General features: G+C 42.7%; 1 protein-coding gene across 1 annotated transcript; it reads right to left on the reverse strand.

The window, feature by feature from the left end:
• Nucleotides 1-4,992: 4,992 nt before the first annotated feature.
• On the reverse strand, nucleotides 4,993-12,444 carry LOC111583649 (synapse differentiation-inducing gene protein 1-like). Its single transcript, XM_023292835.3, has 4 exons — nucleotides 11,732-12,444; nucleotides 9,536-10,029; nucleotides 6,536-6,673; nucleotides 4,993-5,865 (listed from the first exon to the last, which is right to left on the reverse strand). Exons 2-4 carry the CDS (start codon nucleotides 9,959-9,961, stop codon nucleotides 5,707-5,709), a joined length of 723 nt encoding a protein of 240 aa, XP_023148603.1. The 5' UTR covers nucleotides 9,962-10,029; nucleotides 11,732-12,444; the 3' UTR covers nucleotides 4,993-5,706.
• Between the last annotated feature and the right edge of the window lie 823 nt (nucleotides 12,445-13,267).

Genomic DNA, 13,267 nt, shown 5'->3' on the forward strand with positions numbered 1-13,267 from the left:
CTTTCAGGATAAAAAAGCTGCTTTTCCTTCACAAACTTTTCAGGAAATTATTCTCGCAGGTTTTCTCTGCTATTTATATTTTTATTATCTGTGATTATTTCATTATTTCTTTATTGTAAAAATAAAGTTTGAGGCATAAAGACTCATTTAGTTACTTTAATCCTGAAATCTTTGACGTAGCAGAACTAAACTTCTATTTTCCTTCTTGTACTTCTGATACTAGAACTAAACGTATCTTCAACACGGATCATCTGATTTTAATGAATCAGCAGCAACATCACAACAACAAATGAGACAATTTTCAACAAATTAATGAAACTGATGTCATTTAAAACTATTGGAGTCTGTTTTAGTGTCAAATTAAAGCTGATTACTGACAACTAGAACATTAACGTTACTGTCTTAATCACATTTAAGTTTCCTGAACGTTACATTAATGTCAACCAGCCACAGTTTTATGAACTTAATGAACCACATTATAGGAGCACAACACACTTCAGCTGTTTACATGAAACTCAACACATTAGCTTGATGCTACGTTAGCTTTAATCAGGCTACAACTGAGCAGCTAGCTCGGTTAGCATCGCTAACATTAAAGCTAATATTTACTATGCTAACTTTCTTCTCTGGTCAACACACACTGAAACAAACTCCACCAACATCTGGAGTGCATGGCACACATTACATCTGACACTAAAGCTGCATATAAAGTGCATTAAAAGCGGCACCCATACGAAAATAAACATTTACTCACCGAACTATCAGAGTCCTTTCAGTGTCTGCTGGTAGAATCAGTCGAAGGCAGAAAACTGGTTAAAACAAGCAAACCGGCAGGGAAACTGTCTGTGGAAAATGTTCTGCTGCTGCACCGATAAATAAACCAACAGTTATTATATCAGAGTTAGTCCAAACGAGGAGAGCAGAGTCTCTGCTGCCTCCTCCATAGGACCTGTCAATCCTTACAGACCGGACTGTCAATCAAGTAGTCCCGCCCCCTGGTTTCGCAAAACTTTAACGCTCCATAAAAAAAATCAATATTGATTTATTTTAAGATCGGCCACCTGATCTCTCATTTTGACCATGAAAACTAACCAAAAAAAATGTATATACAGTCTATGCACCGTACTCAGTTTGGCTCCACACTTGCCGATGACCACTTCCGGTCTCAGAAACTGAAAAAACGGACCTTTTTTCGTTTCTGTCTCTTACTGATTTTACTTTCTTGTTATTCTAAATATAAAAAGAAAATCAAAGCATTTTTTAAAAAAAAAATCGTATATCCCTTTTTTAACAAGAAAAGGAAACATGCCTTGTATTTCAATTTGATTTTTTTTGTATTTTAAAACGAAAATCAAATAACCACTAATTTTTTGTTTTTCAATACCCATTTCAGAACGGAAAATCCAATTACCAGATCCGTACAGGGACCATGGTGGATGTCTGGTGTGTGTGTGGGCTGTGTGTCTGAATGTTTTTGTACACAAAAAAAAAAAAAAAAAGTGGGACTGAAACAAGTGAGACCTCGTATCTGTGTAGGCTACAGCCGAAAACTACAGTTGTAGTTGTCGGCTGAAAAACTACAACTCCCGGCAACAACGTCACTTCCTGTTGATGGGGACTGGAGCCTCTCGGGTATGGACACATAAGAATCATGTGACAGGTCAGGGGCACAACTTGATCACGCTTATTTCAACGTAAGAAGTCCTCCAAATACCGGTGGTCTGGTTTATAAAGAGTTTTGTTGTGTGCGCTTTATTGTTTATTTTTACAAACCCATCACTGCAACGAAAAAGCACCCTGAGACCTGGTGAATGTGTGAAATGTTAGTGTAACTCCCCAGATTTTATATGCAAAAAGAATTATCGATGGATCTTATCTGGTTTAAAATCTACAGCCAATCAAAAATCAATATGCAAAACGTAGTGCCGGCGCTACGCTGGGTTCTAAAGGGTTAATGTGCTTTTGTCTCTTCCATCCACTCCTCTTTCTTATCCTTTTTCTGTTTCTGCTTATTCATCATTGGTATTCTTTTAGAAGTGTGTTTCCCACTTTATTTTTGCATGCCAAACCATTCAGCTTCCTTTTTTTTAAATTCCTTGATATGACAAGGCCAGTTTGTCAAACTTAACAAAAGCACACTTTTGGTTAATTATAGACAAGAAGATTATATTTAGAAACTGAATACGGACAAAGCAACAAAGCTTTTGAAATAAAAACCTGTGCTGCCTTAAGTGATGGAAACTCTTGTACGGAAATATTTGCACAAGTTCAGACTCAACCTGCTGCTACCTCTTGGAAAACTTTTTATTCACATGGGGGCGGATGACTAATAAAATCAGGTTGCTTCTGGTGGTCTGAGGTAACTATGGATGCTGTGAGTGAGCGAGCGAGCAGGCGTGGGTGAAGCTTCCTATCTACTGAGGCAGAGAAAACACATGCAGTGCTGCACTTTCTCGCAGAGTGAGCCCACTTCAGCACCTCATACAGCTCCCATTGATGAGAGCGCCACTTTCGCCCCCGTCTCCCCCCCATCGAGCCACATTTTGTGCATTAGAGAGTTGCTTGGAGAGAAGCTGCAGCAGAGAAAACAGACGAATTGAGGAGAGGTCAGGCTGCACAAGCTTTCCTGCAAGACTTGCTTACCTTGCCATCTGCTCCATTTACCTGAATCATATGGTTCGCACTGTACTATGTGATAGTTTGAGCCACTGACAGTAAAATGAGGACGCTTCTACATAGTGGAGTAAAAGGAAACATCTATGTTGGGCAACCCTGGTGGTGTAATGATAAAGAAGTTCAATGTCAAACCTCCTTCTCGGTCTTCTTGCATCACTACTATAAATATCACTAGGGTCATAAAATGCTATGAAAATAACATCAAATCATTGTTTTTGTTGTGGCTTTCCTCTTGTTTTCAAGCAGTACCAGTACACCCATACAGGGGATTTTGTTGTTCTCGGTAGGTATAGTTTCATACATCTCTGAGAACTTGCCTTAAGTTCTCAAAGATGCGTGGAATTTTCCGATTTTGGTTGTCTCATTGTCTTCTTTCTCTTTATGTAATCTCAGACTGATTCCATGGGATCAGGGCTCTGTGTGGGCTTCACCATCTGCTGCTGGACTCCTCTTGTGGCTGGATGGTTCTTATTCTGGCTGTATTTTTAGCTTCATTTTCATGCTGCATAATAATTTTTTTGGACCGATCAGACACCTCCCTGATGGTGTTATGTGATAGTTGAGAATCTAAACCATTTTTGCACGGTGCTTCAGTGAGTTTTTCCCCTCTGTTTCTTGAACTCAGTATGTGATCAATGTTGTCTGCAAAGTTGAACCTGAAGGGCACGGAGCGGTTCAGGATCCTCTGGCTTCCTCAGGCTAATGTTCTGATTGGATGGCAGGAGGAGCAAGGCGATGGGTCTTCCAAGTCCTGCAGGGAAGCAAAGTGCTGCTCTCATTTTGTTCTGACATCCTGGCTTCAGAGAGCAGGCATTGTTCCTGACGCTCACAGCTCTCTGGCAGCTAAAGTCACCTCGAGGCTAGCTAGACAGTGAGTGATGCCAAAAGACAGGGAAGAGACATGCCAGTTACAGCTCTGGCTTGTGCCTGCAATAGCAAATAGTCATGCTCTGTGGTCGACAATAAGCTCTGTCAGGCTTCTCTAAGCACACAATCTGTGTCCTGTTCAGTGGTTCTCAACCTTTGTTGTGTGACGTTCCCTGACAGCGCCCCCAGAAGGATGGAGGGTTTTACAGTCTTTACAGTAAGAAAAGGTTCTGACTTGATTACAATAAAACAAATCTGGTTAAGATATCTTATCAACTAGCATTGTAATAAATTCTTAAAATTGTAAAGAGACTTTATGGACGCCCTGTATTTCTGGCAGTAGTGACAGCATTCTTACAGTTTTCCTGTTTTATTATCTGGCAAGACTGATTTTCTTGCGGCCTGCATGGAGTATAAGGAACCAAAAACACATAAGACAATTGTGGGTTTGAACCTTTGCCTGTATGCATTTTTCCTGGCTTCCTTCTACAGTCCATGAATGTTTGGTAAGTAAATGGTGAATTCTAAATTGTGAATGTGAGCATGAAAGGCTCTCTCGCTCTCTCTCTCTCTCTCTCTCTCTCTCTCTCTCTGTGTGTGTGTGTGTGTGGGTGTGTGTGTGTGTGGGTGTGGGTGTGGGTGTGTGCATCCAGTGTCCGCAGGGACAGGCTCCAGCCGTCCCTCATGACCTTCTGAAGGATAAAGTGGGCATAGCTAATGGATGGATGGATAATTTTTAAAATCTAAGAGGCTTAGCTTTATGGAAATATTTGCCAGAAATCCATAAAACATGAATTTGCTGGAAACTTACTGCAAAAACAATAAAACAATATAGCAAACCAATAGCAAAAATCCATTAAAAAGCAACAATTTGCCAAAAATTTTCCACAAAGTTAATGTCTCATTTGCATATAGAAATATGAATTTGCTGCTAATTTGCAGCAGCATTTTCAGGTATTTACCAGAAGCCTAATTTTAACTTAAGGATAGGTTTAGCTAACTATTTCGTCTGTTTCAACTGTTTATCCGTTAGTTTTATTAGCTATTGCTGACTGTTACTTTTTGCTACCTATTGCCACTGTTTATGTATTTTGAGGCAACATTAACAATTTTAATGAGTTTGCTACTTTAAAAAAAACTCTTTCAGCTGTTCATGTACTTGTAGCAAATGCTGACTACTGTATTCTGGTAATGAATTATGATTTCAGCTTTTTACATACTTTCAACCCCATTTGTTTGAGCAGCTTAGTACTAAAGATCAGCACCACACCAATTTCTGGTTGGATTTGACTTTTTATTTTCCTCCCTGACAAAACAATGAATGTTTGCTTTTTCTTAAACGTCAGATCATCATTTCTAATTATAAGTTGACTTTAATTGCCCCATACTGATCCCTGCTCAAAGACACACTTATCAAAGAAAAAAACAATAAGAGAATGTGAGACAGAGTAGAGTGTTTCATTATTCATGCCAAATGTATTTATTGACTAAATTTACAGCACAGAGTAGACACTAATAACCCTTTAGTCCACTGCTAAGCAGCTTTGTGTACATCTTTGTTGTCAGTCTCTGTCAGGGGACCACTTCTTGACTGACTGGATCACTGTCTGATTTATTCCCTAATTAAATAATGACATAAAAATCCACTGGCTAACTGGTTGTCCAGGAAGTTTTATTTACAAAGTGGATAATACACAACCTGCAACGGTTTGGACAGATACACCTACTGTAAAGGTCAAATAAAAATGCTGCAAATGACTAATGTGGTAGAAGGTAGGTAGTATTCTTACTGCTATGAGCACAGATTTTTCTAACATAAGTACAGCACAGTCTTTGTGGATGAGTAGTCATCTTTCTCCGCGCTGTCTACTCTTCTCCTTGTTGTGGTGGAATACCTCGGTGGGAGTGTTGCATCCCAGAAATAATGATTCAGTCTGGATCAATATGCAGTCCAAGTAATACTCCATCCACACATATTTTCCACTCTTGCTCTCTCTCTGGCTTTTCTCTTCATATACTTTCTTCTTTTGGCTGTTAGCCAGGCTTCAGCAGAGGGCACATACCTTCGGGAGAGGCAACGTTATCTGTCCAACCTCTCCCTTCCTCCCATCATGCCTCCTCTTTCTCACCATCTCTCTCTCCCGCAAGCGAGTGGTCCCAGTGCTATACATGTCCAGGCTTGGACAGGTAGGCTATGAGGGCCACAACCACCCCCACATACATCCCAGCTCCGATGGTAATGGAGAGTGCAGCCAGGAATAGGGCTCTTCTGGAGCTCATCCCCGCTCTGGAGAAGTCTCCCTTAGCAATGGCCTTGCCGGTCTGACAAAACAAAGCAGAGAGTGAAATGAGCCGGTGTGTTACTCATCAGCACCGAGTGTATGAGTAGGTGTTAAGCCACAGTTAAAAGAGAGAAAACAAGAAATGCTCTCAGGGAGCCATTAGTTACCATGGCAATTAGGTCATTATCCCTCTGACAGCGACAAATGTGTTGTTTGGGTGTTTTGGTTTCCTATCAAAAAATGAGCTCAGCCTTTATTTATTCTTCTGACACATTATTTTCTGTTCCGGTATATAATTGCCTCTACAATTATTGTGTAGGATATTGCGGCACTACTGAAAGATGCAGTGTTTTGTTTTAGGTTGCTTTCGGACCACAAAGATACTGGCATTAGACTCAGGTGTTTCCGTAATTACAAATGAGCTCTCAGCGACGGACAAAACGGCTCGCGACAATGAAGCTGTGGCACACAGAACACACCGTGAACCAAAAGCTCAATGTTAATGGCTTCCTGAAGCGAACACGGATGACTGACAAGTGGGCCGAACCTGCTGAATTTACACAGTCAATCATCTGAAACAACTGCAAGGAGGGTCGCGGGGTGGAAAATGGGCTGCAGTAGCACTTGTCTGAGTGCTTGTGCTCACTGACCTTAAATAGAACACAGTGTAATCAGACTTAATGACAGGCTTGAGGTCTCTGGGCCTTTACCTTGTGAGAGTAGTAAAAGGCAACGATGCCCAAGGGCCAGAAGCAGCAGAGCATGGAGAAGATGGTGAGGCCCAAGTAGTCCCGGGGGGGCAGCACGATGAAGTTGTCCTCACTCTCGCTGTCGCTGGAGCTGTCACTCTGGAAGACAGCGGGTTTATAAAGGATAATTGAATGTCTGAAAAAGGCACGAATGATGCTACTTTACACAGGAAACACATATTTTGAGACAGAACACATTCGGAAAAAATGCAAGGAGACAAAAGTGAATTTGAGTGACTCCCACATAACAAATAATAAGGCTGACATGTAAATAGTCTTAGACAACTCATGCCCCCCTATATCCACCCCACCACCCACCCCCAGGACAGTGAGTCTGCCCTTCTTCCACAACCATCCAGGACAGGATGTGCTCAGCCAGCCAGAGAGGATTTGGTGCCTCTGTCAACACCCACGAGCGGCCTGACAGATAACACGGGATTAACGGATTGTTCCATCATGGCGAGGTGACAGGAGAAACAGCAAGAAGACAGTGTCATTTATGTGCTAAATTGCTTCTACAGCCTAAGAGACCTCCAGCATCTTCCCTTAATGCACCCGGCGTCTTACAAGGCAGGGTGTGTGCAACAGGCTCCCAATACTGCGCCTCGGCACCGAAACTCAGGGCCACAGGGGCCGAGCGGGCTAATGAATGATAGATTCGAATGCCACTCAGACTACATGGGCACGCCTGCAGCAAGGATGGCAATGTGACTGCATGGGTGACCTTTAAGAGAGCCGGGCCGCACTCCTCTCCGCTGTCCCGGAGACGGAGAAGATGTTTGTCTAAATAAACAGCCCCCATAAGAAGCAGCTTTCATTTGTTAGTCTTGCTGCCTCCAGGGATCAATCAAAGCAGGGAAAAGGAAAAGCACAAAACAGAAATCGATATGTAAGGCAGGGATCGAACCGACCATTTTAGAGGTAATTAAAGAACAGTCAGGGAGGCGAGCTAGAAGAAAAGAACCACACTCACGCAGCAAAAAACAGCATTTCTAGGCTTGTTTTGCATAATTTTCTCTTTCAGCTTCTAATCAGATGCACATTTAGCAAAACCACAGGATCTAATGTCATTACCTTGAGCTATTTTAGAAGAAATATCTGTGAAGAAACCTTGTTGACGCGTTTAAAGGTAAGTGGAGAATGGGAGCGCTATTATCCAAACATTTTACAAACAGCTCCGGTTGCCAAGAATAGCTTATAAAGCTCCCTGTTATCTGCTTTATGAACACCGTCCACCTGGACAGCCGGGTGTGATCCATCACAGCAGCAGCTGGTCGTAACTGCATAATCTGACATCACATGAATGAACTAGTGGGCACAAACAACAGTAATTACCTTTTATCTTTGTAGCAAGAGCTGATAACAGAGCTGAGTGACTGGTGCATTCAGTTCTTGTGACAGCCTGGCTGACACCGAGTCCAGTCCGCTAGTGGAAACAGTCCCAGTCTGGGGCTGCCAGTAAAACTGATGGGGCTCCACCAAGACACAGTGCCTTTAACAACCCCATCGCATCTCTCTCCGAGGCCTTGTTAGTGCCTGGAGAGGACAATCGGCTTGACACCGGGACACACACAGACCTATGCACCCTTGTTATTCGATGGCATCATGCACAGGGCCTTGTTAGATTCTTACCTGTAATTTATTTCTCCTCTGTCACACAGATGTCAAACATGACAAAGACTAATAGTGGATCTTTTTCCTTTTCTGTTGCTGGTTGTGTCAGGAGAAACATGCTGTAAAGGGGAAACCGTGTAAACATGCAACACAAACAGACCACATCCTGGAATGTGTGCAAACCTCCTCCAGCTCTGCTCTGTTCCTCTTATTTTTATCCCCATAGCTGTGAAAGTCCTCTTAATGTTGGATTTGCGGCTGTAGAAAGCCGATGCGCATTAACTCGCACGTGGAGCTGTTGGTGTGTGTCTTCGTGATTCACAAAACACATGAAATTTACACGCACACACATCGAGCAACGCACAGGAAAGGAAAGGAAACAATAAAGGAAAGTCTCCTATTCCAGCTGGAGATCTCACTTTTCATCTGAGAGCTGTTCATTAGATTCATTTACTCTTTTGAATTGACGTGGAATAACTTTAGCTCCGGGCTCACCTGCTCCGGCAGCCATGAATCAGCAGAGTCCCGCTTAACACCCTCAAAGCACGACATTACTTATGGCATTAATCGTAGTGGCTTCTGTATCCCTATTTGTCTGCCAGGCCTCCGAGTGACAGGAGCTGGCGAGATCATCAGCCCAGTTAGGGTGCTATGCTTCTTCCTCTGCCAGCTCGGAGCCCTGGGTGTTTGACAATCATCCCTGGGTGAAATTAGATTTGCACCACTTCTGAAAAGACTTTGCTCTCTTAGCTGTCATGTATTTTTTCTTTCTTTTTTTGGAGAGTGTAATTATAGTCCTGAAATAACAATAGCCTGGACAGATAAAATCAGATGTGTCATTTTCTTAGAATGTAATTATAAAACAAAAGCGTGCAACCACCCTGCGCTACATTCGGAAGAATCCGGCAAATTGACCATTCAGAGAACAAAGTGAGAAATGAGCGTGAATCACTCTGGCAGTCTATTAGAACAGTAAATGAAATAATAAGCATCACTACAGTCTACACAGCATGACTCATTTTCTACAGAAAGATGGCCCTGACAGTTCTAAGTGTTGAAACGCCTTTAATTTCATATAGCAACTCAATATTCTAATTACTCTGTCAAACACTGCCAAATGGCACTTACTTGCATCAATTTGCTCTTTAACATGTGTGGTTACAGTGATTATTCTCATATAGCTTGCAGCAGAAGTGAGGAGTTTGAAGTTTAACTGTTTCTGGATTAAAATTTAACCGTGTCATTGCTTCTGAAACATACACTGCATCATAAAATACCAACAAAGCACCGCACACTTCTATCTATGCAGACGACATATTCATATTTGGCTCTGGTGTGACCTCTGACCTCGTACTCAGGACCTTGCTCCTCCTCCACCTCGTACGACACTGTCTGGATCTTCACATCCTTCTCTCCTTGTACACAGTCCACTGCGTTTTCCGTGGCAACTCCGTCCGGCACAGCGTCCTTACTCTCCGTGAAAGTGGTCTCAAAGCTCTCGCTCTTGGAGTCCTTGCTGTGAAGGCTGACGTCGTCCTTGTACAGGATGAAGTTGGGTCTGTAAAAGGCCTCCACTGCTAGATGGAGGGAGGTTGCATCCAAGAATTGCTGAGTCTTATGCTTGCCATTGGCCCCGGTGTAGTAGTAGCCGATGAGGCTGTCCTGATGAGGCTGACTCGGGTAGTCGCACTGGTAGCCCTGGTAGTCGTTGGGGACCACGTGTCTGCTGGTTTTGTCTAGCAAGGGGTTCTGGAGCTCGCTGAGGCTCTCCATAATTCTTTGCTTTAAACCTCTAGTGGATCAAAGGATGGAGTTCCAAAGAATATCTGGCAGTCTGGCGGCTGGAAAAACAGGTCAAGCAGAGTTACAGTTACATCTGATTTCCTGATTTTTTAAAAAAAAGAAAGAAACAACAAGCATTCCAGTTACATCAAGGCACATTCTTGGTTCTCAAACCATTTTTTTTTAGTAATGAGCTGCCCTCTAGGACAGAATCTAGGTGCAGGATATATTTCATATCATTTGGCAATCAGCATTCCTCTTGCAAGCTCTCGCCTGTCTAAGCCATAAAATCACCATCTGCTGTATGTTCAGACTGTTGCATCTCACACCTCCACTTTCATATAAACATGTAGGGAAAAATATATATCCTCTCCATGTAACGGGTACCTATACTGCAAATCAGAGAAAGTGCAGCAGGTGCTGCTGTATTTCACAATGCATACTGATGAAACTAGTCAGAGAACTGGCCTCCTTGACTCCTTCTGAATGATTTCGATTGCAACTCAAAAATGAGGTTAGGATCAAATAAAAAAAAATAGCGGTTTTTGTAAAATAAATGAAATAATAAATAAAAATCAGTAACTGTCGGGAGAGGCAGTCACTAAGGCAACAAGTCTTCCAATGAGAGGGAGTGTGATCTGAGCATGTCCAGGTTTTGATTTAAGAAAATGGACTACTTTGTGTTGCAAATCCAGCACCAATGGTCAGTCCCTGTTGGCTCACAGAGACCGCTTTTAGTGCGTGACTAATGGTGGAATAAGATAACAGCCTCAGATGCAGCTTCATTATATTTTGGAATCAGTAGAACATAGCAAATCAAGTCAGAGCCATTTCATGCTTTTACGTTGAGAAACAAGCCACGGGGTTGAAATAGGCAAGAAAATTCAGTGATTTTCCACTGATCAGGGAAAAAATGAAGTATGTCAAGACTTGATTTATGAGGTTTGGGAGGTGAGTGAGTTGCACAGAATCAAAGATGAACATAGAGGCTGGATGAAAAGACAAGAATGCCATCAAATCTAATGGCTTAAAGTGCAACAACAGGAAAACATGCAACCTTCAGACTTGGATTAACGCCTGTGACACAGACTCAGTGACTCCAAGTATTTCTGGATGCATTACTTCCTGCATATGCAATGTTTTTGTGACTCCTCAGAGAAAACATGCAGATCTGCAGCAGACCTCTGGACCCTTTGACCCCCATGAGAACAAAAGCTCATGCAGCCACAGTCGGTTTCACAGTTATTTGCCATTGCGGAGATACATGAATAATATGGGCCAGTGGCTGAATATAAGCCCACACACACACACAAACACACACACAAACACCCACATCTCCAACACTGAGTCCATTCTCACATGTTTCTGAGGCTGAGCAGCTCTCCAGATAACAAGGAATTCCATTACACACTACATTAGACAACAAAAACCACATCCCACATCCACAAATAATTCATGTGACAGTAGATGAAGTGCACTTAGCACATGTGAGTGAGAAGACTCCGCGATTATTAATGACCACGATCACACTGAGCGTCTCTACCTGCTCTTTGTCTGGTTTACCTACTACACTTTATGGAGACTCTCTGTCTCTCTTAGACGCACAAACAAAAACACACAATTTTCATTCTAATTAGTGGCATCTCACTTGTTTTTACTTCATGTAAAATCAACAAACTTCATTTTCAAAGCTGATCATGCGGGGAATTCATGGCATCTGATAGGATATTTAGATAGATCGAATCATTTTGGGGATCTTACCTGGAGTAGAAAATCCTCCCGTAGGTTCGCTCAGCATCGTTCCTTCGGCGCAACTGAGTCGACGGAGACGGACCCACCTTCTTACTTCACATTATCAGTTTTAGGAAACCTGCCAGCGTCGCACAACATATGGCATCCCTGTATAGGGAAGTTATTCCGTGTGTGAGAGACTGGACTTTGCTCGCTGAGCTCTGGATGCCATGGCACCGCCGCTGCGTCTGACAGGTGAGATTTTACGCACGGTATCTCACTGAGCTCCGGCTCCAAACAACTCCGACAGAGGCGCCGCTGCTGACTCCAGCCAACTGATTGGCTGTGTGAGGCGCGCTGTAAACTCTATTACCCACCACGGATTTGACATTTCCAAAACTCAACTTGCTCCTGCTTGGGCATCTTCCTCCATTCAGTGTCTCGTGGTGCTGGCTGGACTCCTTTTTTTACGGCCCCCCTCCCTCCAGCATCACCAGCAGCAGAGGTTCTATTTTGCCTCGTTGCATAAGCAGACTCCTTTCAAGCAGGATCCTGAGATAGAAATATGCTTTAGATCACGTGAGAAAACACTTTGCAGACTCATTTAAAATAACTGTGCTGCTTATTGCTTTCACAACCTATTTGCAAGTGTTATTCTTCCCCACTGAGAACGCCCACTGAATGTGGAAAACACAGAAACCTCACAGATCATTTTTATGAAGCCCTCCTTCTGCTACATGAATATTAGGCTTCCCTTTCCTCACTCGCTTGCTGCTTGTGGAAATCTACCTCAATTTTGCCTCCTGTCCTTTCCTGACAGCGAGCACGACTCTGGTTTCAGATGTAGCTCAGGAGTAAGCCACTAGTAAATTCATTGCACATTTATATTTGATTAATATTTCAGATTAATCCCATGCATTTATCATGAGCCTGCCAATTTGGATGTGCCTTTAACCCCACTCTGCTGAGCTGCTTATGATTACATGCAGCAATTTGTCATTGTAAACACTATTTACATAGCATTAATATAGATGTGTTTCCCATGTAAGCAACATGGGTGACATAATAGATTACACACAGCAGAATTAGGCCTAATTTATTTTTGATCCAATTGGAGAATAATGATAAGATGAGAGCTGCAGCATTTTACAGGGACGCAGAATGTGATTTAATCTTATGTAAAACACACTGAAAACAGCGTCCATCAAAAGGTTTTGATGCAACGCCAAAAACTAAAAGACTGATGTACTGCCACTGAACACCGGACACATATCTTATTCAGAAGGAGCACTCTGTTCCACAGGCTCATAAAAATGTCTGGAGTTAATAATGTGCAAGCCCAGGCTCTGTCACTTTCACTGGGAGATGCATTAAGGTGCTGATGGACACTTTATGGGGGAAACATGGGGCTGCATTTATAAGACTGGGCTCACATGAGCTGCGTCTCTCCCAGAGTCACCTTGTGTTCACATGCACGAGGCGACGTGGCATAACAGCCCAGCCATCTCCGTGATGGATACCACTCCCTCAGGAGACAAGTATATTAGAAGAGGGGGTGAGCAGGGG

Source organism: Amphiprion ocellaris, chromosome 20, assembly GCF_022539595.1.
Source record: "Amphiprion ocellaris isolate individual 3 ecotype Okinawa chromosome 20, ASM2253959v1, whole genome shotgun sequence".
In the NCBI taxonomy this organism is placed as follows: domain Eukaryota; kingdom Metazoa; phylum Chordata; class Actinopteri; family Pomacentridae; genus Amphiprion; species Amphiprion ocellaris.

Excerpts from the sequence above, each read along its gene's own strand:
- LOC111583649 (XM_023292835.3), bottom strand. The coding sequence starts at position 9,961 with ATGGAGAGCCTCAGCGAGCTCCAGAACCCCTTGCTAGACAAAACCAGC. Across the intron at positions 6,674-9,535 it reads AGCAAGGTCCTGAGTACGAG|AGTGACAGCTCCAGCGACAG; the intron begins GTCAGAGGTCAC and ends GCTGTCTTCCAG. Across the intron at positions 5,866-6,535 it reads CCTTTTACTACTCTCACAAG|ACCGGCAAGGCCATTGCTAA; the intron begins GTAAAGGCCCAG and ends TTGTTTTGTCAG.